At 37.0% G+C, this 27,839-nt stretch overlaps 1 protein-coding gene across 1 annotated transcript; it reads right to left on the minus strand.

Annotated features, from left to right (window-relative positions):
• On the minus strand, positions 1 to 27,809 carry LOC117983450 (uncharacterized). Its single transcript, XM_034970003.2, has 6 exons — positions 27,617 to 27,809; positions 6,430 to 7,671; positions 5,860 to 6,066; positions 4,639 to 4,801; positions 2,148 to 2,300; positions 1 to 1,071 (listed from the first exon to the last, which is right to left on the minus strand). Exons 2-6 carry the CDS (start codon positions 7,655 to 7,657, stop codon positions 987 to 989), a joined length of 1,836 nt encoding a protein of 611 aa, XP_034825894.1. The 5' UTR covers positions 7,658 to 7,671; positions 27,617 to 27,809; the 3' UTR covers positions 1 to 986.
• Between the last annotated feature and the right edge of the window lie 30 nt (positions 27,810 to 27,839).

Here is a 27,839-nt window from a genome sequence, read left to right on the forward strand (position 1 = left end):
TATTGTATAAAAATATAATTTAATTTATAATTAATAATATTATGTCATTATATTTTGCTTATCTCACATACTCCTAAAATCATAATTACTTAGCAAAATATATTATTAAAATCATGTTATTAAATTTTGAATTCGCTAATAGACTGCACATCATTATCTGGTAATGTAACAATTTATAATAAAGAAATGGAAACATATCTATATACACAGTTTTCAGATAAATTTTTGCGCACAACATAATAGATATCACAATATTATTGTAGAGTCAGTGTACATAGGGACCTTTTGAAAACAATGTAAGTTTTTGACAATTTCTTTGACAAAAATTGGGACCTCCAATCATTGAAATGTAATGTCAATACTTTTCTTAACTTCATCATTAATAATAATTAATTAATTATTTACACATAGTACAATGATAAATTCATTTGATTACATACCTGACGAATATTTTTCCAAAAAATGTTTAATATGTTGGAATACATTAGAATTCATACATTACATACTCGTAGCTAGTTCATAAAGTATAAACAGATGAGTATGAGAATTTGTCAAAAATTTAGAAAATAAAAAATGTCAAGCGAAGTTTGGAGCGAATTTTTGTTACGTTTATATTTAAGTTATTTTAGTTATAACTAGCATTACTGCATAATATAGTTTATTTGTTAAATGTGACATTTCGAAATATATTCTGATGTTTCTTATATAAAACCAATAAAAAAATAGTTTTATTATAAATCCCGTATACAATATGATCTGAACCAGATCTGAAACTCCGAAAAATGTCATATATGCATATTATATAAATCATTTATCATTGAAATTCATTCGAACACCATTTAGATCTACTTATAATGATCTGCAAAAATTCAGACCAGCTTTATAATGTTACTTTCTAGATATTTTTCTTGCACACGAATATTTTTTTTGATAATAAATAAAATATATTTAACAGCAAAATCATTTCATTCATCATCGTCAGATCATTAGTAGGTCTCGCTGTCGAACCACTGCCACATTTTTGGTTTGGTGTAGTCCAATTCGTACTCTTCACATTTTAGGCCAGTAATCCTGAAAATTAAAGAATAACGTAATTCACAATAATAAATATTAATAATTTTATTATTACCTTAGTAAAATAAAATTTGTTTTAGTAAAATAATATTATCATACTAAGCGCTGTGGTACATAACTTGTGATTTGAGGGGCCTGGGCTCAATCCAGGGCATGCACCTATAACTTTTTTTTTTTCAACACTTACATCTAGCCTTACAGGATTATTCCGAATACGCTAGCAGTTTTCAGTAATTAAACATTCGCTTTGACGATGAAAGGAAAACATGGTCGGGAAACCTGCATGCCTGCGAGTTCTCCATAATGTTCTCAAAGGTGTGTGAAGTCTGCTGATCCGCACTTGACCAGTGTGATGTGTACTGTGGCCTACACGGGTCTCCTCTAAGAAAGAGAGGACTCTTTCTCAGAGGAAACCCGTGAGTTGGTTGTTCAGCTGCTCGATTGCGGTAGAATGACAGCTACAATGTCGCGATCGCAATCACCTCGGATTGGTTAAGAGGGCTCAGGACGGAGCTTTCTTCATACAAACGTAGGAGGGTAATTACGACATTATTTGATATTGTACGCTCAAAACTAAGTATTATATCGATTTATCTCGTCATTATCTAGGTTTATTGATATATGAAACATCGAAAATAATATTGATTTTAAAGTTACGAGTCTCAAGAGATTCATATTTTAACACTAAATTTATGACAACTTTGGGCGTAAATAAGTAAGATTAGGAGTATGAAAATTCTAAAGAAATTTAACATTAGACATAGTTTATTTATTCATTAGTTGAAATAACTTTACTTTGCAAACATAAACTCAGTAGTTCTTTCTCAAAAATACTTTTCCTAAACCTTTGATTTCGGTGAAAATCATCGTGCCTCTCACCTTTCTCATACAATGTCAAGTGAAAAGCAAATAGGTTTGGTCGAGCGTCCTGCGTCACCTTAAAGCTCGCTCACCATTGGCTACAATGCATTGTTGCAACCAGTATTATAGCACGAATTCAGCATTCAGCTAATCAAAACAATTAAGACCTACAGATTCCTCAAGCGCAGTCGGAATTGCTGATAGGAACTAACCTGGTCCGTCGTAGACATTTGACAATGGGGTGGGCGCGACGGAAGCACTGGGGGCCCAGCACGTTGAAGTAGGTGAGGCCGATCTGTGCGGAGACCAGCGAGTTGGTCTTCCTCAGGCACTCCCGAAATTTGTCATCGCAGCTGCAATGTGACCTGGAATACAATTTTTAAAATTATTATTGCTCCGTCGTCGGCTTCGGGTTTCACAAAAACATTGTAGGGGTAAGACTGCGTGGAGTCGAGCCTGTCGTGTCACTCGGGGTGACACAGACATTTTTTTTACATAGACATTTTTTATCCGCAATATAACACATTTCTGATTTTTTTATTTTTTTATAGACTAGCGCTTGGCTGCAATTAGACCTGGGTCTGGTAGCAATTGTGATGCAGCGCGCGCTTGCCTAGAAAATGCCTATTCACTCTTGACTTGGCACCTATATTATAATTGGAGGGGAAAACTGATGCATGAGGGGTGTTCCATATCTTAGCGGTTCGGATTAGAAATGAGGAGACAAATCGCTTCGTACTACGTATATAGGTACGGGTGCAGACCTTGGCGATGCCTTGCGGTACGACAGTAGAAAGGTGAAGAAGGAACCAGGTTGAAAAAAATGCTGTTTAGAAAATGTACAAGATGCCCAGGAAATGTGTATGAAAAAAAAAACACACGATTTCTGCTGATTTTAGGAATCGTTTACAATGACGAATGAATGAAAAACATTTCCGGTGATATAACTGCTAAAATATACGTGTAAAATGTAAATAGGTATGTCGTGTTATTTCTTGTCTTAAAAACAACTAAAACTAAGATACTAATTAAACGGATACCACAACAAATAACAATAGACTTACATAATTACTTAATTATTTAGGTATACAATAAACCCAAAAATGGAAATTAAACTTCCGAGAAAGAACCCATGGTGAGAAAATTAATGCCAACACGTACACGTTACTTAATGATGTAGTAAGTAGGTACCTACTATTATTTATATAATGAGGTTACTTACTTTTCTGTCTTAAAAAGCCGGTTATTTTGTTGTTATTGCGATCTAGACAGATTTTGTATTGCAAAAGCATATGAAAAGTCAAGTACATTTTTGTTATCTCGTAGTACTTTAGGGCATAAGATGACTGATGAAAACAATGCATGGCTTTTTCTTCTATGCATGGCTTTTGTTCTTAGATTTCTCTAGATCTACTTATATTTTCTGACATTGTAGAAATGGAAATAGAAATGGAAATGGAAATGGAAATGGAAATGGAAATGGAAATGGAAATGGAAATGGAAATGGAAATGGAAATGGAAATAGAGATAGAGATAGAGATAGAGATAGAAATAGAGATAGAAACAGAAACAATAATATAAACAAATAGAAATAAAAGTATTTTTATCCAAATATTTTGTAACAACACATTAGGAATTTGTTTTATTACTTCATAATATGATTTTGATCTTGAAACATAAAAGATATTATCGTAATATTTATAATAAACACAATAATATTACATCAATTTATTTATACGAGATATCACAAGCTTGCGACATTAGTCTTGCGTACAAATTGCCATATGAGCGTATACTGTTCCACATTACCATGATTTTGGCAACCGATCTCCGCAACCTGTTTAATACATAGTATAGTAAGTAAGAAAGTATCTAGAAACATCAGTTTTTTTAATAACAGAAGATTTTAATCTGCTCTTTTTATAGTTGAAGCGTGCTGCGCACTGACTATTTTTTTTTAAAGATTGTATTTTTTTATTTTTAAGTATAATAGTTTACTGGCTGATGCCCGCAATTATCCGCGTGGAATTAGGTTTTTTAAAAATACCGTGGGAACTCTTTGATTTTCCGGGTTAAAAAATAGCATATGTCACGCTCCAGGTCTTTACCCATCTATGCAAACTATCTACCCATGCAAAAATCACGTCAATCCGTTGCACTGTTGCGACGTGATTGAAGGACAAACCAACAAACAAACATAAGAGTACTGATTCAAAATGCACTCTTAGATTTTAGCCTGAGAACCCAAGCCAACACTTCATGAAAACCCGTACCATGATAGGAAGGGTCGCGAACCTCAACTATGTGAAATACGATGCAGAGAGTAGGTCTGTGGCAGAGAAAGAAAGATACAATAAAAAGATAAGAAGTCGTCTCGTTATTCACGTAACTCGATTGCGCAAGCGCAGGTGCGACGAAACAAAAGCATTGCGGCTTTTAAATATATGGAACGCTTGTGTGAATGATATTTCCTGAACTGAGAATGTCACTACATTCTCCTACTGTATTTTTTTATTTTCCGTACCCGACAGTTTTTTTTTTGTGAGATAAACGATGTCGAGCCCAGGTCCAATTATTATATCGATATTATTATTATTGTGGTTGTCTATTCACTCTTACCTTAAAGACTTCTCAATACGGGCAGGATACACGGACGCTGGAAGAGTATTCCCCTCAAACGTAAACCTGGTCCAGTAATCTTACCTGGTAAACAGTCCGGTGTTGGTGAGACCGAACTTGGTCTCGCCAGCCAGGATGTAGAGCTTGCATGCGTCGTGCTGCCGGCAGCAGGTGTCGGTGAAGAAGAACAGCCCCAGGTCGCTGGAGCGGGCCTGAGCGGAGTGGCCGTCTCCGCACCAGATTGTACCTGCAATATTGAGGATACCGAGATGACCGGAAAAGGTACGCAAAAGGAAAAACGGAACCTATAATAGGATCACTTTGTTGTCTGTCTGTATGTCTGTCTGTCTGTCTGTCAGTATGCCTGTCTGTCTGTCCGTCTGTCCGTCCAAGTTACACTTGACATAAAACCTGGATGCTGGAAGGGCGTTCTACACTTGTTCCAAGAATGACGACAGTGCTTACTTTCTTTGCTTCACTAGTCTCTTTTTTACTCAAAACGATGTTTCATAACATTTTAGAAAGACCAATTCGCTTATGATTGCTGACACCAAATTATACTCGCCCACGATAATAATAGACCATTCTAGATACTAGAATGATTGGTATTAACTAAAAATGACGCAAACGGGTACAATTTTGCTTAGTGAACTGTGCGTGAGAGTTTTTATACCATTTTTATACGCACCAGTTAAGTTGACCTTCAATTATATTAAAATTTAAAACACATTGCAATATAAACAAACCACTGTTTATGTTTTTCAAGGTTTTATTTGTTATTATTTTCAAGGTGTCGGACGCGATCTCTACTTCAAAATCAAATTCATTATTTATTTCTTTCTTTTAGGGCAACAGTTGTGGACACTAGTTACTGATGTCTCTTACCACTGGTTTAGCAAGCAGCTTTTACTGAGAAGAGCTGGCAAGAAACTCAGCAATTGCTCTTTTCAAATCATAAAAAGTTACAATAATTATGTTACAATACTACACAACACCATAGATTATCTACTATATTCGACACCATCTTGTTGACAACAGAAAGCTCAGCCGGTTGTTTTCACGCAACTGTATCGCTAAGGAATTTATCAATTGTATAATAGATTTTATAAGTTTAGTGTGTGTTAAACAATGTTTTTTGTGTAATGGCCCATTATTTGTGACCCATTATTTACATTATAAGATATCCTATCTCTGTTTATAAGGATTAATTTTTCTCCTCACATCACTATAACTCTATCAGGCACGACAGACTGGTCTGCCGGTAACTACAGCTTGCTCATCTTTCAAGACACGTGGGTTACTTACCAGGGTAAATAGCCTGCACCCTATCCTTGAAAAGGTCGACCATGGAGTTGGCAGCATTGGCCACGCTCGTCACGCCAGAGGCCAAGCTATTGACGAAGCCACGGTCACTGTCCAAGGAACCAATGTCTCTGACACCGGCCATAAGCTGGCTGAGGGGCTTGCTAATTCCTGAGGATATTGACTTGATCACGCCTCGGGTGAACTGACCTGCGTGAAAAACAAAAAAGTTGAAATCATGTCCTTTTTAGCAGAAATAATCCTAACCTTGATCCTAAAGAATATAAGAACAATATTCTTTTGGGTCAATCTTGTAATGACTGGTTGAAAATAAATTAGCAAAAAACTGCAGGCCTCTTTGGCTAGCTAGGAATCAATGATATAACTAACTAACCTAACCTAACAACAGTTTTTCAAGAATGATGTGTTTCACCACAATTTTGGCTTTGATATAAAATATATAAGCACCACCACCACACATTAATTAATAGAATTAATTGCCCTACTATATTGTACTATTAATTAAGTTTATATTATTGCTAATTATTATTATTATTATAATAAACATTTTACCTAATCCTCCATTCTCCTCCCGACTCCTCAGCTTCTCTGCTTCTAAAGCCTCATTTTGTTTTTGCATTCTTCTAAATAAATCCATCAAGCCTTTAGGCATCACCCGTTCCGCCACACTTTCCACTACACTTTCTACCATACTGCCCGCTAGACCAAATATAACAGAGATAGCATCTGTTTTAGGTGCAGACGTAGAAACCACATCTTTAGAATCATAATAATCTTCTGGAACCTCTGAAATATCTTCTGTATCTAATTCTGTAAAAACTGGAACCTCAGCATTCACTTCTGTACTGTCATTGTCCTCTCGATTTATTGTTTCATTCGAACTGCTAGAATTTGTATTTATAACTTCATTTGTTGTAGTTGTAGACGGAAAAATTTCAGTGGCATATCCAGTAGGATTATTAGAATCAGGAAGGACAGTAACTATTTCTGTAAAATTACTAGTATCATATAAGGTAGTTGTAACCAATTCTAATGTTTCATTTACATTTACTGTTGTACTTTTAAGTTTTAAAGTTTCATTTATAACAATATCTGTCGATGTTTCCATTTCATTCACTAAACTTTCTGTTGAAGTTTCCTTTAAATAAACATTTGCTTTTGTTGTCATTTCATAAAAACCTGTACTTAAATTATAATCCTCAGAGGATTCTGTCGATACAGACAAATTTACTGTCTGATAAACTTCTCTTGTAACGGGGACTTTCTCACTTGAACTTAATGGGATAACTGTTAAATCGAATTCTGTTGTACTTTCAACTGCACTAACTGGAACGCTTTCAGTTGTGCTTATTAATTCTAAAGGGATAACACTAAGTTCTGTTGTCTTTTCCATTACTTCAGTAACTGGCAATACACTAGTTGTGACATTAGCCTCTTTACTTGTGTCTGCTTTGATTTCCTCCGCTTTTTGTTTTGTTTTTTGATTTGTAGTATCGACATCCTCATTTTTGTGTTTTTCGTGAACTTTGTCTTTAATCACGCTGTACCTATATGAGTCTTTCTTGAAGTCGTTCGAATCCCACGGTAAAACTTCGTATTTCTTATCATATTTTACAGAATACTCGTTATCAAAATCTATAATATCATTTTCAATATCATCACTAATATTATCGTTAATTCGTTTGATATCAAACGCCTTCGAAAATACCAATGTTACGTAACTTAAAACTAATATGGCACTGATTTCTATCTTCATTTTCCGCCGCACCCGCCGGTACATCTTGATTGGTCCATCTGAAAAAATAAAAGTTAATTGAATGAAGAAAAAAAAAACAAAAGTTGTTATTGTCATTGAACTAAATGCTTAGCGGACTGTACTGTTTCGTCATATTTTATTCTGCTCTGTCGATTACATCTGCAAACGTGTAATTATCAATGGTAATGCGTTTTTGGAGTCCTATTTGGCTTCGTTATTTCTTGCGACCTTTGACTGCATCAATCTAATTGCCTAGCTCCAAGTAAGTACAAATAGGCATTAAATCAAATTATTTAACAAAAGCTTGTACATATTTTTATAGTAGGGGAGCCCAAGATGCTAAATAGGGATTTACTCGAGCGTCGTGGGGACCTATTGGATTATGAAGATTAGGTGTAAAAAAGAAAAAAAGGTTATATGATGTAACCCCTTTCACTGGTGGAGAGAGCGCGTACAGGTTTCCAAAAATGTTTAAAAAAAATCACAAAGAAATACTCGAGCGCTTGAGATATTAATAGTAGTATATAATGCGCCCCATGTGTTTTTTATCGCAAAAATAATTATCTGCCGGTTTGCATGGTGGGGGTGTGGGGGTGGTTGTACGAAGGTGTAGGAGGGGGCGCTCCAAATTAGGCTGCATTATCACTTCCCAAGGTCTCATTGCAGCCAAGCGCGAGTCTATGAATTTAAAAAAAAGAAAGGAAGAAAGAAAATAGACCCAAAAATATTTATCGAGCGCGTCAGATATTAAGAAGGGATGTTAAGTGAATCCTCAAGACGTAGCCCCTATTCAAATAAAAAAACCAGCCAAGTGACAGACAGACAGACAGACAGACAACAAAGTGATCCAATAAGGGTTCCGTTTTTCCTTTTGAGGTACGGAACCCTAAAAACTGACGATTAGTGCCCTGTTTATCAAACGTTACAAGTCTTGTATTACAAGCGTTTCTCTTGTAAATTTTTGCATTTTTACAAGAATGCGTTTATCAAAACTACACTTGTAAACTACAAGCTACGAGTAATATCACTTGTAATACATGTGTTTTTCACACTTGTATTTGTGGTTTTGTTCATCAAAAATGCATTTGTAACTTGTAGCTTGTAACTTGTAACGAAAAAGTTGGAGAGCCTCCGTTGACTCTTAATTTATTTTACAAGTTGTATGCAAGTATGATATTGTATAAAAGAATAATTAAATTATCTAGTACCTAGTAGTAAATAGGTAAAATAACTATAAAATAATTCAGAGGTGTAATTTTATTAAACTTATCAATGCTGCTCTTTTTAAATTTGACCAAAACGTGTCTCATGTACATACGAGTATGCTGGCATAATCTTTTTCGGCAGATACAAGTCCAAGCGACTGACATAGCAATAGTATCTCTTTCCACTCTGCTATTTTTTGGTCTTTAGATAATTTATCAGTAAATGCGCCAAATAAAATATCTTTTTTGTCACGAATTACTTAATTGAAGAATAATTGTAACTTTCGAATCAGATTTCGCCATTTTTTGCAGTGTAATTCGAATAGCGAAATTTTTTAAAGTCTATCCTTTTTTTCAAATTTTAAGTCTAACCTTAATTCATGAAAAAGAATGTAATATTTTTAATTTAAACTTTTTGTGTCGGTACTTTCTGTTGGTGTACCGAAATAGAATAAATAAAAGTAGATAGGTAAATAAAATAAGAAGCAACAGGTTTTACAAATAGGTTATTTAACACAAAATTAAATTATTTGAAATATAAAATTATTTTTAACAATAACTTGACTAGTTATGGTACCGTAATTTCTATTTTATCGTCATTTATTACGGTTGAAAAATTATTTTGCAATTTAGCAAAAATAAAGTGTTATAAATAAAAATACAAGTTCTTACAAGTCTTGTAAAATCCTACAAGTCTTGTGAAATTATTTGATAAACATAATTTACAAGAGTTTGTAAAAAAGTTCTTGTAACTTGTAACTTGTAGCTTGTAGACTTGTAATGTTTGATAAACAGGGCACTGGACGCAAGTGCAAAAGTCATGGCCGATGTTTGAAACTTTGTGACTCTCCCATTTCCTTAGGTCACCCTCAAATTGTCAGATCAATGAAATGCATACTTTTCTGCATCTAATTAACTTACCTTGTCTTAATCTGACGCGCTCGAGTAAATCCCAAAATCCCCTCTTGGGCTCCCCTACCATTAGTAGCGACACTTGAACTCAGCTGGGTATTCTTTTTATTATCACCATTATAAATGCGAAAGTGTGTTTGTTTGTTGGTTTGCCCTTCAATCACAGTTCAACAGGACAACAGATCAACATTATTTTTTAAATTAAAGGCTTGAAGAGCGACAGCAACTTTTTATCCCGAAAAATCAAAGAGTTCCCACGGGTTTTTAAAAACCTAAGTCCACGCGGACGAAATCGTGGGCATCATTATTGTAAAGTAATTATTCTAAGCTAGCGTGTCAGAGTTCATCATTGCTTTAGATTGGCTTTCACAAGCATTGTATCTGAGTGCAACTCTATCACAATTCACAATTCGAAATAAATTTAAGTTACAAAAGACCGTTGTTGAAGCGCCTACAACATCTTCGCAGCTAATGCGTACCAATTCGTCGACTCATAATTTTGTCGTTCACTTAGTTATTTAATTGTTTCTTTATAGTATTTTTGTTATTGTATATATATAAATTAGTCACTTTTATAACTCATGTTAATATTTTGGAATCAAACATTATTAATTTAAAATCACACATTTATTATCTTTTCCAAATGTCAGTTCACGCAACATAATATTTTTATAACCACCTGCAATTTTCTATATATTTTTTTGTATCAATTGACGTTTTCATAAATTCCTTTGTTCTCTTCTTGTTAAAAACTAACCAACGGTCTGCGCTCAATAAATCATATTTTACAACTGCAAGAAAAATCTTTAAATTGTCATCCACGCATCTACAAGTTTTGGCGACCGTTTTTTATCAACACGAACCTGTAAACAAAAGGATTCGACGAACAACAACGAAGAAATTACGCAATTACAACTTGGCGGCTACTCGACGATCCAGCTACTTATTGCAACATCATCTGGTCAGAGCAGCTCAAGCCGGGAAGGTGATCGTATTTCTGGAATTGGAGGACACCAGCGCTGAAGTCAGCACCGATCAGCATTCGCATCTGTGCCGGCCTATTCAGATAAGTGCCTTACTTTCCTACACATAACCCTTTTGTTCCATCAATATCCCATACCTAAATACACATTCCTATAAAATCTCATTTAAATCCTTTCTTGCATAAGGGCTACTATTAAAATACAGTGCAATAATAGTGAAATAATACATTTATTAGTGAAATAAAACAGTTATAAATCAGATTACGTCATTATCATAACGATTGCATCATACTTTATTTTGTTATTTTTTTTCGCGCCGGAGGCTTTTTCGTGTTCTAAACAACTAGATATTGTAAAATTAAACTCGATATACCTATTTATCGCTGCCTAACGAGTGAAAGTATAAAACTATTTGTTAGTTTTGTTGTTTTATCTTGTTAGTTTTATCATTGTAGTTTTAGTATATCTAACGCAACTAGCCAATTATTATTAATATAATATAGTTAACTCTTTTGCTATTGTACTGAAATACGTACTTAAGGTCAGTGTGCCGACTATTTCAGCTTGGCTGGTATACCTACTCACGACGCGACGTGGCGTGGCGGGCGCGGGCTACACAGCGCGTTCGACAGAGCCGAGCTGCGCTTGCCGGGTCACAGGTGACACCAAAGACACTATACGAGGAGCGTGAGAATTTTTTATTATTCTATTTATTAGTATTTATTAGTTTTGCTTTATTTAAATAATTCGAGTAACAAATATACAAAATGTCTAACGACAAAGGCGATTTAAAGAGCCTACTCACAAAAAGAACGTCCATTAAGGGTCGTATCACAAAGTTTAAAAACTATATAGATAATTTTTCAAAAAAAGAAGTTTTAACGGCAATTCAAATATCTGAATTAACAATTAAATTAGAGAAATTTCGGTTACTTTCGGTTCAATACGAGCAGTTGCAAGATTCAATTGATGTTTTAAATTCAGAAAACATAGCTTTTGAGATTAATGAACGAGATGCCATTGAGCAGGACTGTGCGACATGTATTGCTATTGCTCAAACAATTATCAACGACTCAAATAGTCCTAAAGACAGTCACGATCGTAGTCACTCGTCCTTGTCTCAGTGCCATCACGAACACTATGAAGCTGAGTTTAAGTTACCGCAATTGCAAATTAATAAATTCGATGGTGCCTATTTTCGGTGGCTCGAATTCCGCGACACATTTTTATCGCTTATACACAACAACGAGCGCATCAAGCCTATTCATAAATTTCATTATTTGGTATCGTACTTAGAAGGTGACGCCGCTCGTGTTATCGCGAATCTTGAGGTTTCTGCCTCTAACTATAATGACGCGTGGCGCTTATTGTGCGATAGGTACGACAACAAGCGACAACTTATTAATCATCATTTAAATGCTCTTTTCAAAATCGAAACTATGACACGTGAGACTGATCGTTCATTGCGCTTTGTGGTGGACACAGTTACTAAGAATTTACGTGCATTGTCCAGTTTGGGTCAAGCTACTGAACATTGGGACTTAATAATAATTCATATGATTTGCTCAAAATTAGACCCACGTACATTAAGTAAATGGGAAGAGATGCGTAATTCTTTGGATGACATACCCACACTTAATCAATTTAACAAATTTTTAACAGATCGCGCAGACATTTTAGAAACACTAAATCGCAATAGGTTGGAGAGATCTAAGACGTCACACACCCCTTCACGTCCTGCTACAGGTCAGCATACTAGCACTAGCATTCAAACAAAATCTTTTAGCTCATTAACTCCAAATAACAATACTAAACGTTGTGTCATATGCAATGGTGAGCATAGAATATATGACTGCGCTAATTTCAAGGCCAAGTGTATAGAGGAAAGAAAAGCTGACGTACAGCGGCTGAAGCTATGCGCGAATTGCCTCAGGTTAGGCCACAATCAACGCAACTGCAGGCTTGGTCCTTGTCGCAAGTGCAAGAAATTTCACAATAGTTTTTTGTGTGAACAAACAGCGCATTCTAACTCCAACAACAACGATTCTACAAACACTACCGAAACAATAGTCAATTTTTCTAGACAACCAGCGAATCAAGTCATATTATCTACAGCCATAGTCGAAGTTAGCAATCCTAAAATAAACAAATCATTAAAGGTCCGAGCTTTACTGGATTGCGGAAGTCAATCATCTTTTCTAACCAATCGTTTGAAAGACATTCTAGGTCTCGAGTCACAGCCTATTAATAAAATTAACGTTATCGGTATCGGCAACAACTCTTCAAATTTCATCACTGAGAGTTGCATTGCACACATCAGTTCAATACACAAAGAATATAACGTTGCTTTGACTTGCTATATACTCAAAGAGTTGACAGGTTCGATTCCTGCTGCTCCTATAAATTTACAAGGTTTTAATATACCAACTAATTTGAAACTTGCAGATCCTAATTTCGACATTCCTTCGTCCATCGATGTCCTCATTGGTGCAGACCTCTTCTGGGATGTTCTAGGCAATGATACACTCACATTAGGTCCAAGTTTTCCAAAATTACGAAACACAAAGTTTGGCTGGATAATTGCCGGTCCTATTTATACAAATGTCAATATATCTAATGAGATTCAATGTAATAAGTCAATACTTAAACAAAATGAAGAAACTGAAAGCATACATGACTTATTGCCAAAATTCTGGAACATCGAAGAGATTCCAAACAAAACATGCCTTACTAAAACAGAAAAGGCGTGTGAACAACATTTTGTATCCAATACCACTCGATTGTCTAGTGGAAGGTTTTGTGTTCAACTTCCACTCATTGACACACCCGATTGTTTAGGTGATTCCTATACGATGGCTAAGCAGCGATTTTTAAATTTGGAAAAGCGTTTTAGGAGAAATCCGCAGATTAAAGAACAATACGTCGAATTTATACGCGAATATGCTGAACTTGGTCACTTAGAAGTTCTTCCTATAACTAAACCACCTGAACTATCCTATTTTTTGTGTCATCATGCTGTATTCAAAGAGACAAGCGAGTCTACGAAAATTAGGGTCGTCTATGACGGATCTGCCCCCACCCCTTCAGGCTACTCGCTCAATGATATCCTAATGGTGGGGCCAAATATCCAGGATTCACTCTTTGCAATTCTAATTCGAGCCAGACAATATAAATTTTTACTAACAGCTGACATCGAAAAAATGTATCGGCAAATTGCGTTACATGATGACAATCAAAATCTCCAGTTGATTTTATGGCGAGAGCAAGAATCCGAACCAATTAAAATACTGCGTCTAAAAACCGTGAAGTACGGTCTAGCAAGTTCAAGCTTCTTAAGTACACGTTGTCTTTGGCAATTAGGGCACGAGTGTACAGACAAATCAATCGAAACAATAATTAAAAATGATTTCTATGTCGAAGATCTTATTACCGGAGCTAACACCGAATACGAACTAATACACATTCAAAATTCGGTATCCAATACTCTTAAATCTGGATGCTTCAACCTTCGGAAATATCGATCCAATTCGAAATCAATTTTGAATGCCATAAATCCAGAAGAAAAACTAAGCATTAGTTCTTCCACTTCCACTTTAGGACTTGGGTGGACTCCGGGGAATGACAAACTCCAGATATCATTTCAGATCCCTGACAAATCATCAAAGGTGACCAAACGTTTAATCTTGTCATTCACATTTAAAATTTTTGATCCATTGGGTCTGATAAGTCCATGTGTCATTTTACCTAAAATGCTATTGCAATCTCTGTGGCTACAAAAAATTGATTGGGATGATCCCGTTCCCAGAGACATACAAAACACTTGGGATGAATTTTCTAATACATTACCAAGTCTTGCAAATTTTGAAGTTCCTCGAAACGTACTTTGTGACAATCCTACCATAATAGAGCTTCATTCATTTAGCGATGCTTCACAAGGTGCGTACGGAGCTTGCATCTATATACGATCCATCAACGATGAAGGTATCAGCGTAAAATTATTATGTTCTAAATCTAAAGTGTCTCCAATGAAACCTACGACTATACCTCGTTTGGAACTCAGTGGAGCTCTCCTGGCGGCTAAATTATCCAAGACCGTCGTCAAATCTCTTAGATGTTCGGTTTCGCGTCAGGTGCATTGGTGTGACTCCACAGTTGTTCTTGGATGGCTTCATACAAACTGTCGAAAATTAAAAACCTTTGTAGCGAATAGGGTCGTGGAGATATCCGAAACAACAGATATATCTTCATGGCGCTACGTGCCCTCTGCACTTAATCCTGCAGACTATATTTCTAGGGGCGTTACTCCTAAAGATATAGTATCTAAGCAGATGTGGTGGCATGGTCCCGAGTTCTTACAAAAACCGGAATCAGAATGGCCTATTCTTTCATCACACCGCGTTGAAGAAAACCTACCAGAAACTAAAGGCCTTTCAGCTGCGGTAGTAGACATTCTTGATTCTGTTATAGAATTTGAACGCTACTCTAAACTATCAAAATTACAAAGAACTTTTGCATATATAAAACGATTTATTCATAATCTACGACACAAAACAAATAAACTTACAGGCAGTTTATCTTTAGAGGAATTAAACGACGCATTTTCAAATCTTTGTGCTATTTCTCAAAGGCAATCCTTTCCAAAGGAATTTAAACTATTAGAAAGTGGAAAGCCAATTAGCAATAAATCTCACATCATATCATTAACTCCTTTCTTTGATAGTGATGCTAAATTAATACGAGTTGGTGGCAGAATTGACAATTCTAATTACGATTTCGACAAAAAACATCCGATTTTGCTACACTCAAGTCATCATTTCACTAAATTAATTTTTGAACAATATCACCTTCGTCATATGCATGCTGGACCACAGCTACTGCTCGCGTCAATCCGCGAATCATTATGGCCAATTAATGGTAGACGCCTTGCTAGGAATACATTTCACAATTGCGTAACATGCAAGCGCCATCAAGGGAAGGCAATCTATCCCACAATGGGTAACTTACCCATCCAAAGAATTACACCAGATTTTCCATTTAAGACTGTGGGAATAGACTTTGCTGGACCATTCTATATCTCTAATAAGAAGGGTCGTGGGTCCAGAGTCATTAAAGCATATTTGTGTTTATTTGTATGTCTAAGATTCAAATGTTTACATTTAGAAGCTGTCAGTGACCTAACCAAAGAAGGGTTTTTACAAGCGCTACGCAGATTTACGTCAAGACGCGGAAAACCTGCGGAAATCTTTTGCGACAACGGGAAAAACTTTGTCTCGGCAGCCAAGGAAATAGGCATCTTTTTAAAGGCTAATGAACAAACTATCATTGACTCTGCAACTGGCGAAAACATTAAATTCATATTCTCACCCACGTATAGTCCTCACTTTGGTGGCATTTTTGAGGCTGGTGTCAAATCCGCTAAATACCACATCCGTCGCGTCATGGGTAATACCCATCTAAATTTTGAGGAATTAGGAACATTATTCACTCAAGTTGAAGCTATTTTGAATAGTAGACCTTTATGTCCCTTGACATCCAATCCTACCGACTACCTCTCCCTAACTCCGGGGCACTTTTTGATAGGACGGCCACTTACTTCGGTACCGTCACCTCCGCTACAACATTACAATCCAAATCGCCTTCGACGTTATGAAAGACTCGAACAAATTCGCCAGCACTTTTGGCAGCGATGGCAAAAAGAATACATCGCAGAACTTCAGCAGCGATCTAAATGGAAAACGAATTCAGCAAAATTAAAAGAAGGAGATCTAGTACTTCTAATAGAGGACAACTTACCACCACTATACTGGAAGCTTGGAAGAGTTTCACGATTATTTCCTGGCTCAGATGGAATATCACGCGTCGCTGAAGTAACTACATCCAAGGGCACCTTCAGAAGACCATTTGTAAAACTTTGTCCACTACTTACCTGTGATGATCCAGAAAGTTGAAAGCTGCGCTTTCCACGGAGGGGAGGATGTTGAAGCGCCTACAACATCTTCGCAGCTAATGCGTACCAATTCGTCGACTCATAATTTTGTCGTTCACTTAGTTATTTAATTGTTTCTTTATAGTATTTTTGTTATTGTATATATATAAATTAGTCACTTTTATAACTCATGTTAATATTTTGGAATCAAACATTATTAATTTAAAATCACACATTTATTATCTTTTCCAAATGTCAGTTCACGCAACATAATATTTTTATAACCACCTGCAATTTTCTATATATTTTTTTGTATCAATTGACGTTTTCATAAATTCCTTTGTTCTCTTCTTGTTAAAAACTAACCAACGGTCTGCGCTCAATAAATCATATTTTACAACTGCAAGAAAAATCTTTAAATTGTCATCCACGCATCTACAACCGTCAAAGAAAATTAATTGATTTTAAGGTTGTCTGCTAGAACAAAGTTTTTATTATAGTCACAGTAAAATGGTAGCTAAAAATAATACTTAGTAGAAAACTAGTGGACTGAGAGCCAGAGCAACAATTCGATACGATATTTTTATTTATTCCGATACAAGTTAGCCCTTGACTGCAATCTCACCCGGTGGTAAGTGATGATGCAGTCTATAGAACCTGGAAGGAGTATGCCAGTTTTTATTAAACCTTTGGTTTCTACACGGCAACGTACTGGAACGCTAAATCGCTTGGCGGCACGGCTTTGCCGGTAGGGTGGTAACTAGCCACGGCCAAAGCCTCCCACCAAACCAGACCAGAAATTTAGAAATAATAAAATTCCAAACCCCTGCCGGGAATCGAATCCGAGGCCTTCCACTAATATGACCACAGCGCTTACCATTGCGCCAGGGAGGTCGTCAAAATTTTATTTTTAAACGTCTTTTAAACGCTAGCCTAGCTTAAAGAGTAGGTGTTCGTGTAGGTAGACCAATATGGTATAACCTAATATTCTGTCGTAATTAGACAACATCATATAAGGCTAGGCGCACATTGGTTACTTTTAGTTACCAACCAACCAACTCAACCATCGGGATTAGGCAAAAGAGAGGACTATTCGCTGTCACAGAAGTCGCGTCGGCCGGTCGGCTGATTTGTCGAACTTATTTCAAAATTTGCCAAACTACATTCGCTGTGTCCTGAATAGTGTGGCCAGTTGATTTGCAAAATGCCGAGCTGTCGTAAAATTTAGCCGCAGGTAGGTAGTATTTCGTAAAACCTGAATTACAATCTAAATTTTATTGTTGTGATTGGCTGAATTTGTGCGATTTTCCAACAAGGCATTGTAGAAAATAGTGAGCGAGCGTCAACCAATCAGAGGTGATTACCATCGTGACATTGCAGCTGTTATTCTACCGCAATCGAGCAGCAGAACTCGAATCATTTGTCGTATCTAACACTATACCAGACAATCAATAAGAGTAATTTATTACCTATTTTGAATAAATCATTTGACTTTGACTTTGACTTTGACTTTGACTTATCCCGATAGTACTAAAGCTAGATTATAACAGTAATTCTGATTCCGACAGATGAGGAAAAGTAGATTGTATGCTATGTGCACCCAGCCTAAAATAGGTACTAAGGCAAATGCCGATGTTTGTACCTAAAGTTAAAAGTGTTTAAAAACTAGTTGACCACGAGATAATGGAATGCGAAGTGAACGGAGCTACGCAGCCATTAGACCACTCACAGATGGCTGTAACACGCCTGTAATATTCTGTACTTATATCTAACCAGCTGGTAAAGGTCGTACCTATCTGGACATTCATGTGCCAAATGGAGGGAAATAAATGAGTTATTTTGACTAAAACGGTTTTGGTAGCATTTTCTAGCAGGAATTAAATTATACCTTTAAGAAACTCTTAGTGATAAGGCCACCTCTGCACCCTAGCACATTAAATCTTCTAAATATATAAAAGGAAAAGGTGACTGACTGACTGATCTATCAACGCACATCAACGCACAGCTCAAACTACTGGACGGATCGAGCTGAAATTTGGCATGCAGATAGCTATTATGACGTAGGCATCCACTAAGAATTTTATTCAGCGTGGACTACACAAATTTTGAACCTCTGTTTCATCCCCTTAGGGGTTGAATTTTCAAAAATCCTTTCTTAGCGGATGCCTATGTCATAATAGCTATCTGCATGTCAAATTTCAGCCCGATCAGTCCAGTAGTTTGAGCTGTGCGTTGATAGATCAATCAGTCACCTTTTCCTTTTATATTATATGTACTAGATGATGCCCGCGACTTCGTCCGCGTGGATATAGGTTTTTAAAAATCCTGTGGGAGCTCTTCAATTTTCCGGGATAAAAAGTAACCTATGTCCTTCCCCGGGAGGCAAGCTAAAACTTTCGAATTTAAAAGATTTCGTCAAAATCGGTTGAATGGTTGAGCTGTGAAAAGCTAGCAAACAGACCGACAGACAGACACACTTTCGCATTTATAATATTAGTATGGATTATCTCATACTTTAAACCAACAGTTCTTTTCAATTGTTCGAAGTATGAAATACTTATAGAAAAACAGCTTAAATAAAGTATTGAATAAAAATTTGGCAACTAACACATGATATTTATCGGTATAATAATATTAAACCGATAATATAATGTTACACGATAAGTATATCGATACTCTAAGTATTCGGTTTCAGTGACAGTAAGTAGGTATCCATTTTCCGGGTCCTAAGAACCACAACATTTCGTAAACCATATCTGTTACTGTTCCTCTCAAGCTAAGCTGTGATAGCCTAGGGGTTAGGTAGGACGTCCGCCTTCTAATCGGAGGTCGGGGGTTCGATCTCAGGCACGCACCTCTACCTCTTCGGAGTTACGTGCGTTTTAAGTAATTAAATATCACTTGCTTTAACGGTGAAGGAAAACATCGTGAGGAAACCTGGCATGCCTGCGAGTTCTCCATAATGTTCTCAAAGGTGTGTGAAGTCAGAACCAATCCGCACATGGCCAGCGTGGTAGTCTACGGCCAAAACCCTTCTCACTCTGAGAGGAGACCCGTGCTCTGTCACTCTCCGTCACGCTCTGTCACTCTCCTGTGAGGCAATCGCCCAACAGGAGAGTGACGCTTCTTTTTATTTAGGAAAATCATGGAGTTCCCACGGGATTTTTAAAAACCTAATTCCACACGGACGAAGTCGCGGGCATTTAATTTATTTTTTTTAAATTCAGATACAAGTAAGCCCTTGACTGCAATCTCACCTGATGGTAAGTGATGATGCAGTCTAAGATGATAGCGGGCTAACCTGGAAGGGATATGGCAGTTTTTATTAAACCCGTACCCCTTTGGTTTCTACACGGCATCGTACCGGAACGCTGAATCGCTTGGCGGCACGGCTTTGCCGGTAGGGTGGTAACTAGCCACGGCCGAAGCCTCCCACCAGACCAGACCAGAAATTTAGAAATTATAAAATTCCAAACCCCTGCCAGGAATCGAACCCGGGACCTCCCACTAATAAGACCACAGCGCTCACGACTGCGCCAGGGAGGTCGTCAAATAGTAGCATCAGCGAGTTTTATAATATAGTAATTTCCCACGCTCTACTTTACGAGATGTTCCGCAAGAATGCCTCGCGCAGTATTCAAGGGACGCGTTCTAAACAATTGAATTATACTTTAGCATTGTTTTGCTGGATTTTCGGATGTAAATTAACATTTTCCCCGAAACCTTGTTTAATTTTTCGTCCCGTCATAAAAGCCATCATCATCATTATCAACCGATAGACGTCCACAGCTGGACATGGGTCTCGCGCAGGGACTTCCACATACAACGGTCTTGCACTGCCGCCATCCAGCGGCTTCCTGCCTGGCTGTTGGGGTCCCAAGGTGCTAGAATGGCGACCTCGCACCGAAAAGCGCAGCGTTGGAAAACCCCCCACTAGGTGTAGATACAGACAACATCAAACGAGTCATAAAATCACACTTCTCTAAATATTATATTTTTTGAGGCCAAGTGGTTAAGAGGTCGACCATTCGAGAGGTTGGGGGTTCGATCCTCGATCTTTTCAAAGCGTATTACTTGCTTAAACGGTGAAGGAAAACATCGTGAGGAAACTTGCACACCTGAGAGTTCTACATAATGTTCTCAAAGGTGTGTGGAATCTGCCAATCTGCACTTGATCAACGTGGTGGACTATCGCAAAACCCTTCTCATTCATGATGATGATAAGAAATACACTAATTATTATTATAAAGAAAACTTTTGATATAATATTATAATCACTAGACAGGTGTCACAAATCGAAATGAACCATAAGTACCATAAGCATTTAAACGTTCCGGTTACGTAACGTGTACGGTTACCGGTTACCGGTTACCGGTTACCGGTTACATCACGTTCCGCACCTTGCAGGCTTGCTGAGTACTATATCTGTTCTATAACCTAGGGCTTTTATATCTACGATTGCCTAACGCTAAGGTTCTATCTCAATATCTTTGCTGTTCCATATCCTAGCGGTTTGAATTAGAAACGAGGAGGCAAATCGCTTCGTACGTGTCCGTGGGAATTTCGACTGAGTACGTGGTGCAGACCTTGCCTTGCAAGGTCTATAAAACTAGCTTATGCTTGCGACTTCGTCCGCGTGGATTACATACATTTCAAACCCTTATTTAACCCATTTAGAAGTGGAACTTCGAAAATCCTTTCTTAGTGGATACCTACTCTTTACAAAGAATAACTACACCCTCCAAATTTCATGTCTCTAGGAGCAGCGGTTTAGGCTGTACGTTGATATAAAAGTCAGTCAGTCAAGACTTTAAATTTTATATATACCTACTACAGCTAATACAGCGTTCTCAAAGCTAGTCTTACAGCCGCAATATATCGTTTAATCGTTACCTACTTAAGGCATTCCTTATCCATACTAATTCATGCCTTAAGTATCGATTAAGCGACTCTGAGTGCGGCCGTAAGTAAAATTACAGTAATTGAGAGTCAATATTGACGTAGAGTGTTTGAAATTGAACAAACAAACATTGCTTCAAAGGTTCTTCACAGTCCACACCACTGCACGCGGTGTACGAAAACATTATTAACAAATTACTTAGTTTGCTCGTTTATCACCAATCACCATTAACGCGAACAACAGATTTTCAGTATTCTTATACTATATTTAAATATATATAAGGAAAAAGTGACTGACTGACTGACTGACTGTCTGACTGACTGACTGACTGATCTATCAACGCACAGCTGAAACTACTGGACGGATCGGGCTGAAATTTGGCATGCAGATAGCTTTTATGACGTAGGCATCCGCTAAGAAAGGATTTTTGAAACTTCAACCCCTAAGGGGGTGAAATAGTGGTTTGAAATTTGTGTAGTCCATGCGGACGAAGTCGCGAGCATAAGCTAGTTCTTATACTAAATGCTTTTTGTTCATTATTATCGCAATCATTTTTAGGGATCCGTACCCGAATGGTGCCCTATTGCTAAGCCTCCGCTGTTCGTTCGTCTTTCTGTCAGCGGGCTGTATCTCATGAACCATACGGTGCGACAAGGCTCTCTTGGCACTTGAATGACATTGACAGGGGGCGCTGTTAGAGAACAAAGGCTTTAGACTATTCAAACAAAAACAAAGGGGACACTTGACGACAACAACGTTAGTTCCGATTTTCGCCACGTGCCAAAAGAGCCTTGTCGTACTATAAAAGAGTACCTACAGAGTGGAATTTTTCGCAGATTGTATTTCTTTCTATTGCTATAACAACACAGAATAAAAACCAAAATGGCGAATTTCAAAGCCTCCATGTAAATAAAATAAATAATATGTGCGAGTCTGACTCGCACTTGTTATTAGTTAAGTACTTAGCAAATTTAAATAATTCCAAAAATAGATACCTAAAGTCAATATAGAAACCATTCAGTGACCGCCATCGAAGGTCGATCGACTGGTTTGTTATTTACTAACAAAAAATATTACAAAATCTGACATAACGAGGACGTAGAAAATGTGAGCCCGCCCTGTCATATTTCCGAGAGGTAAATAAAGTTTGCGTGTGGAAGTCCCTACAAGAGATCTATGTCCAACAGTGGACGTCTATCGGTTGATGAGATGATGATACCTAAATCACATTTCATTTCTTCAAAAATAAAACATTTTCATTAACCATTGGCTTACAATAATATAATACCCGTATATTACAAGAATACACCCAATTACAAATTCTTACGTTTCATGGTTTAGAAAAAAGCTCCTGATAGGCTCTGCATATACACAGATCCCTCCCGCATCAACGGGTGTCTGAGTGTCCGTTTTACTATTCACGGTACGGAACCATAAAAACAATTTTTACAATAAAATTACAAATATTTACATAAGCCCCGTAAGGTCAAGTTTGGACATATTGACCCACGATGGGCATTGAGCCCAATATGCATAAAGCTCGAGAGATTTCATAACTGTTTGTAGAATAAAGGCTCACTCGTAGCTAACGTCGCCTTGACATTTTATCGCTACTCAAAGTACTCATTATTGTGTTATGAAATGATCTGAGTCCGATCTTTAATCATGACTTCAAGAGACGGACTTCACTCACCTTTGAGAACATTACCTATGCAGAACTTTCATATATGCAGATTTGCGCACAGCTGTTTTCTTTCACTGTTAAAGCAAGTGAAAAAATTGGGTATTTTACTACTTTTGAATTTAATAAATATTATAACTTTGTTATAAACTAGGATGAAAATTATGACGTAAGCTGAAAAAAAATATTAAAATCCAACAAAGATTTACAAAGTTATACAGGCATTTTAATTTTGGAGTGGGAGGGTCTTCTATCCCTTTATGGAATAAGTAAGGTGTGACGTCATAATACTATATTGCTATCTCTGTCTAATCAGAAATATTTAAATGCTTATAACTTTTTTATTATTAATTTGATCGATTTAATTAGTTTTTTCAGTATAGGTACGTCATTATTTTTATCCGAGTTTATAATAAAGTAATAAAAAAATTGGAGTCAAATACCCAATTGCATAAAATCGAATCGAACCCCAGATGCTCCGAATAGGAGGCAATTATACCACATCAACCCATCGCCGACTTTACTACAGAGCCGGCGATGGGTTGATCCAGCCCCCCAATTGTGTAAGAAATTCTGCCCTTTGATTGGTTGATTCGCTGTTTACATTTTTTCACAGCCAATCAAAGGGCAGAATTCTTGACGATTGCGATAGCCATCAAATGGTTATTCTTACACAATTGGGGGGCAGATTGGGAAGGGTTTTGGCCATAGTCTACCACGCTGGCCATGTGCGGATTGATAGACTTCACTCACCTTTGAGAATTAATGGAAAACTCTATGCAGGTTTCCGCACGATGTTTTCCTTCGCCGTTAAAGAAAGTGATAAAATTGCATAAAACGCACGTAACTGCAAAAGTTTAGGGGTGCATGCCCGGGATCGATACCCGAATCCTCCGACAGGAGGCCGACCTCTTAACCACTAGGCTATCAAGGTGATTTAAATTGTACGCAGTAGTAATTATTCTATAAGACAATGGCTTTACGACAAAAAACTTAAACAACATTTTCAACTTGACAGATTTCTTATACAAAAACTATTAAAATATCAATTTAAACATCAGTTAAACTTGTTTTATTTTTTGTGGTAAGACAACTTATGTTTTGAGTCTGGAATCGAACTGCTCAAAAAATGAAATGAAATATTTCAGGGTTCACGTATGTGAGTTTATTTATTACACCATAACTTGTACGTGTGTTTGGACGTATATGGAGTAGGTATAATTATACTTCATATATGTCCAAATTCTTATATTCTCTTCCGATTCTTTCTTCTTCTATTTTCTTCACTACTTAGCTATAATTTTTTTGAAAAAAAAATCAATATGGCAGCTGTATGACACGATTTTCAAACAGATTTTTTTACTTTTTACTTAGTCCTTTTTTGGTAGGACAGTCGGTGGACAGTCGCGTTTTTTATTTAAGTAATCACGTCACGACTTGTTTACACAAAAGGAAATTATATTTCTATTCAAATAGATTTTTCACAATGTTTCACAATGAAATGTGATAACTATTACCTATAGATTTTTGGTTTATTTCGTAATTTGAACCAAACAGTCAAATCTCTCAATAGGAGCGAGAAACAACAATCAATTACAATATCATGGTTGTTACGACATCTCGCGGCACACTTTACTGCGACGAAAACATACGGGCGTCTTTTACACCAGAAATTGAGTTAGGAGCGATATGGACTTAATTTCAGCTTTTTTTTTTTTTTTTAATTCAGATACAAGTTAGCCCTTGTCTGCAATCTCACCTGGTGGTAAGTGATGATGCAGTCTAAGATGATAGCGGGCTAACATGGAAGGGGTATGGCAGTTTTTATTAAACCCATACCCCTTTGGTTTCTACACGGCATCCACGGCACGGCGGCACGGTTTATGCAATTTGACGTAGGTTGAAATTGGTATGCTTAAAACAAATCATGGAGCCATTGACTTATGGACAGGGTTATTGAACAAACAAAATGGCACCGACTCAGTGGTGCTTATGCACCAATGCAATCTCCGTGACGTCTGGATTTCAAACGGGTCGTTCATTAGTGTCTAAGAGGTGGCGCTGATTTATTTGGTTCCAAAATCGTGAAAAATTTTGTTTGCTTGACCATATTATTATCTTGACATTTAGGTATATCGATGCATGGAGCAGACTTGAAAGCTTAACAGAAACTTTTTTGTCGGCTCATTTGCTCGCTATTTTTATATTATAAACGTCTTAAGCTGTACTACTTAATCCTTCGTAATTACTTTAACGCTGCGGTTACGTCCTCAATAACATCCCGTATGTGACGTCATCGCTCGTGTAACAAGCAACCTTCCGCTTGATACACTTTTACTTTTTATCCGTTAAAGTTAACCGTCTCACGGTTAGAAAACGCTGAAACAATAAAGTAATACGTAGTTATTACGAGAAGATATAAACCGCTATCGAAGAGCAATTTGTATACTATCGTCGCCTCTTTACCGCGGGAGATAGCAGGTATTTATCCATACTAATCTATACTAATATTATAAAGAGGTAAAGTTTGTTAGTTTATTTGTACAAGGTAATCTCTGGAACTGTGAACTTTTGAAAAATGTTTCACCAGTGGAGAGCTTACATCATTCATGAGTCACATAGGCTATATTTTATTTTCTACAAAACTGGAGATCCTTGCGAAAGTTGTAATAAGCTATCCGTGCGAAGCCGGGGCGGGTCGCTAGTAATATACAGGAAAAGCTAACTTACTGACTGTTTGACTGACTGATTGATCTATTAACGCACAACTCAAACCATTAGACAGATCGAGCTGAAATTTCGCATGCATAATATATAGTTTTATTATAACGTATTTAGACATCCGTTTAAAAAGGATTTTTGAAAATTCAACCCTTAAAGGGGTAAAATATAAAAGGAAAGCTCACTGACTGACTGGCTGATCTAATAACGCACAATTCATCACACAGGTCATGCAAATAGCTTTATTATGACGTAGACATCCGCTAAGAAAGGATTTTTGAAAATTCAACCCCAAAGGGGGTAAAATAGGGGTTCGTGTGTCGTCCATGTGGGCGAAATTGCAGACATCAGCTCATCTAAATGTAAAAGGAAAAGACTGACTGACTGACTGATCTATCAACGCTCAACTCAAACTACTGGACGGATCGGGCTTAGGCATGCAGATAGTTATTATGACGTAGATATCCGCTAAGAAAGTATTTTTGAAAATTCAACCTTATGAGGGGTTTGAAATTTGTGTAATCCACGCAGGCGAAGTCGTAAGCATAAGCTTGTAATATAATAAATCCGAAAAGTGTCTGTCTGTTTACCTTTTCACGGTCCATCCGTTAAACCGATTTTGACGAAATTTGAGACAGTTTGTGCTACAAGGTATCGATATACAATCAAGGTTAATTAAATAATTAACAAGTCATTCGCCTTTACAGATTGAGAGTCCGGGAGGGCCAGACCTTCGTTATTTTATAAAAGCTGAAAGTTTCTCTTCGTATTGTCTGCGACACTGGGAGGAACGATCAGCGACTATGAAGTTTAGATTATGGTGGCTTTGGGAGATAACAGGTATTTACAAAGGTGTAAAATTTCTAAACTCAAAAACTCTCTTTATAGGTATCTCCTTTTTGAGAGAGAATATCGTCTATACGTACCTACATATCGAAAAAACCGATCGATTCATGTCAAAATTCTCGAATTTGTCTTTCATATAAAATACATCAACGATCACGAACTCATCACGAATCTCAATTGTACTAATATCAATTCTATAAAAAAAGTATTTTCTTTTATTCTATTACAAGTTTGCCCTTGACTGCAAACTCACTTGGTGGTAAGTGAGGATGCAGTCAATGGAAGTGGGCTAACTTGGAAGAGCTATGGTAATTTTACTAAACCCGTATCCCTTATCGGTTTCTACACGCATCGTACCGGAACGTTAAATCGTTTAGCGGCACGCGTCTTTGTTGGTAGGGCCTTCTACCAGACCAGATCAGAGACATTTCCATCATCATCGTCATCATCATAAGCAACCCATCGGCTCACTACAGAGCACGGGTCTCTCCTCAGAGTGGAAAGGTGGAAAAGTGGAAAGTGGAAATGAAGTGGATCATACCGCGCTGCTCAAGTGCAGATTGACATTTGAGAACATTATGGAGAACTCTCAGGCATGCAGGTTTCCTCGCGATATTTTTCTTCACCGCTGAAGCAAGTGATATTTAATTACCTACTTAAAATGCATATATAACTCCAAAAAGTTAGCGGTGCCTGCCCAGGATCGAACGTCCGATCTCCGATTATGAGGCGGACGTCCTAACCACTAGGCTATCCCAGCAATTTAATCGAATTGATTTACATAAATTAATAAAAATTTGTTTACATACCTAAAACAAAAACCCTCCACTCTTATCACTGCACTTTTACACCAAAATAAATCACTAAAATCACTTTACATTCAAATGTTACGTAAACTATTTACTATAAACCTTTTTGGTAACATATGAAACTTAAAGTACCTTCGCGCGTTTTTAAATTTTAAATTTAAAAAAACATGTACAGTCGCACACAGCTTCTGGGCTATTGCCGCCGAGTGAAGTGAAATGTGTA

The sequence above is a fragment of the Maniola hyperantus genome, chromosome 7 (genome assembly GCF_902806685.2).
Source record: "Maniola hyperantus chromosome 7, iAphHyp1.2, whole genome shotgun sequence".
NCBI lineage: Eukaryota > Metazoa > Arthropoda > Insecta > Lepidoptera > Nymphalidae > Maniola > Maniola hyperantus.

Bases quoted from the DNA above. Each gene is read 5' to 3' on its own strand.
- LOC117983450 (XM_034970003.2), bottom strand. From the start codon at position 7,657: ATGTACCGGCGGGTGCGGCGGAAAATGAAGATAGAAATCAGTGCCATA. The intron at 6,067-6,429 runs GTAAAATGTTTA...TTTTTCACGCAG, and splicing joins GGAGGAGAATGGAGGATTAG to GTCAGTTCACCCGAGGCGTG. The intron at 2,301-4,638 runs GTAAGATTACTG...ATTGTATTCCAG, and splicing joins AACACCGGACTGTTTACCAG to GTCACATTGCAGCTGCGATG.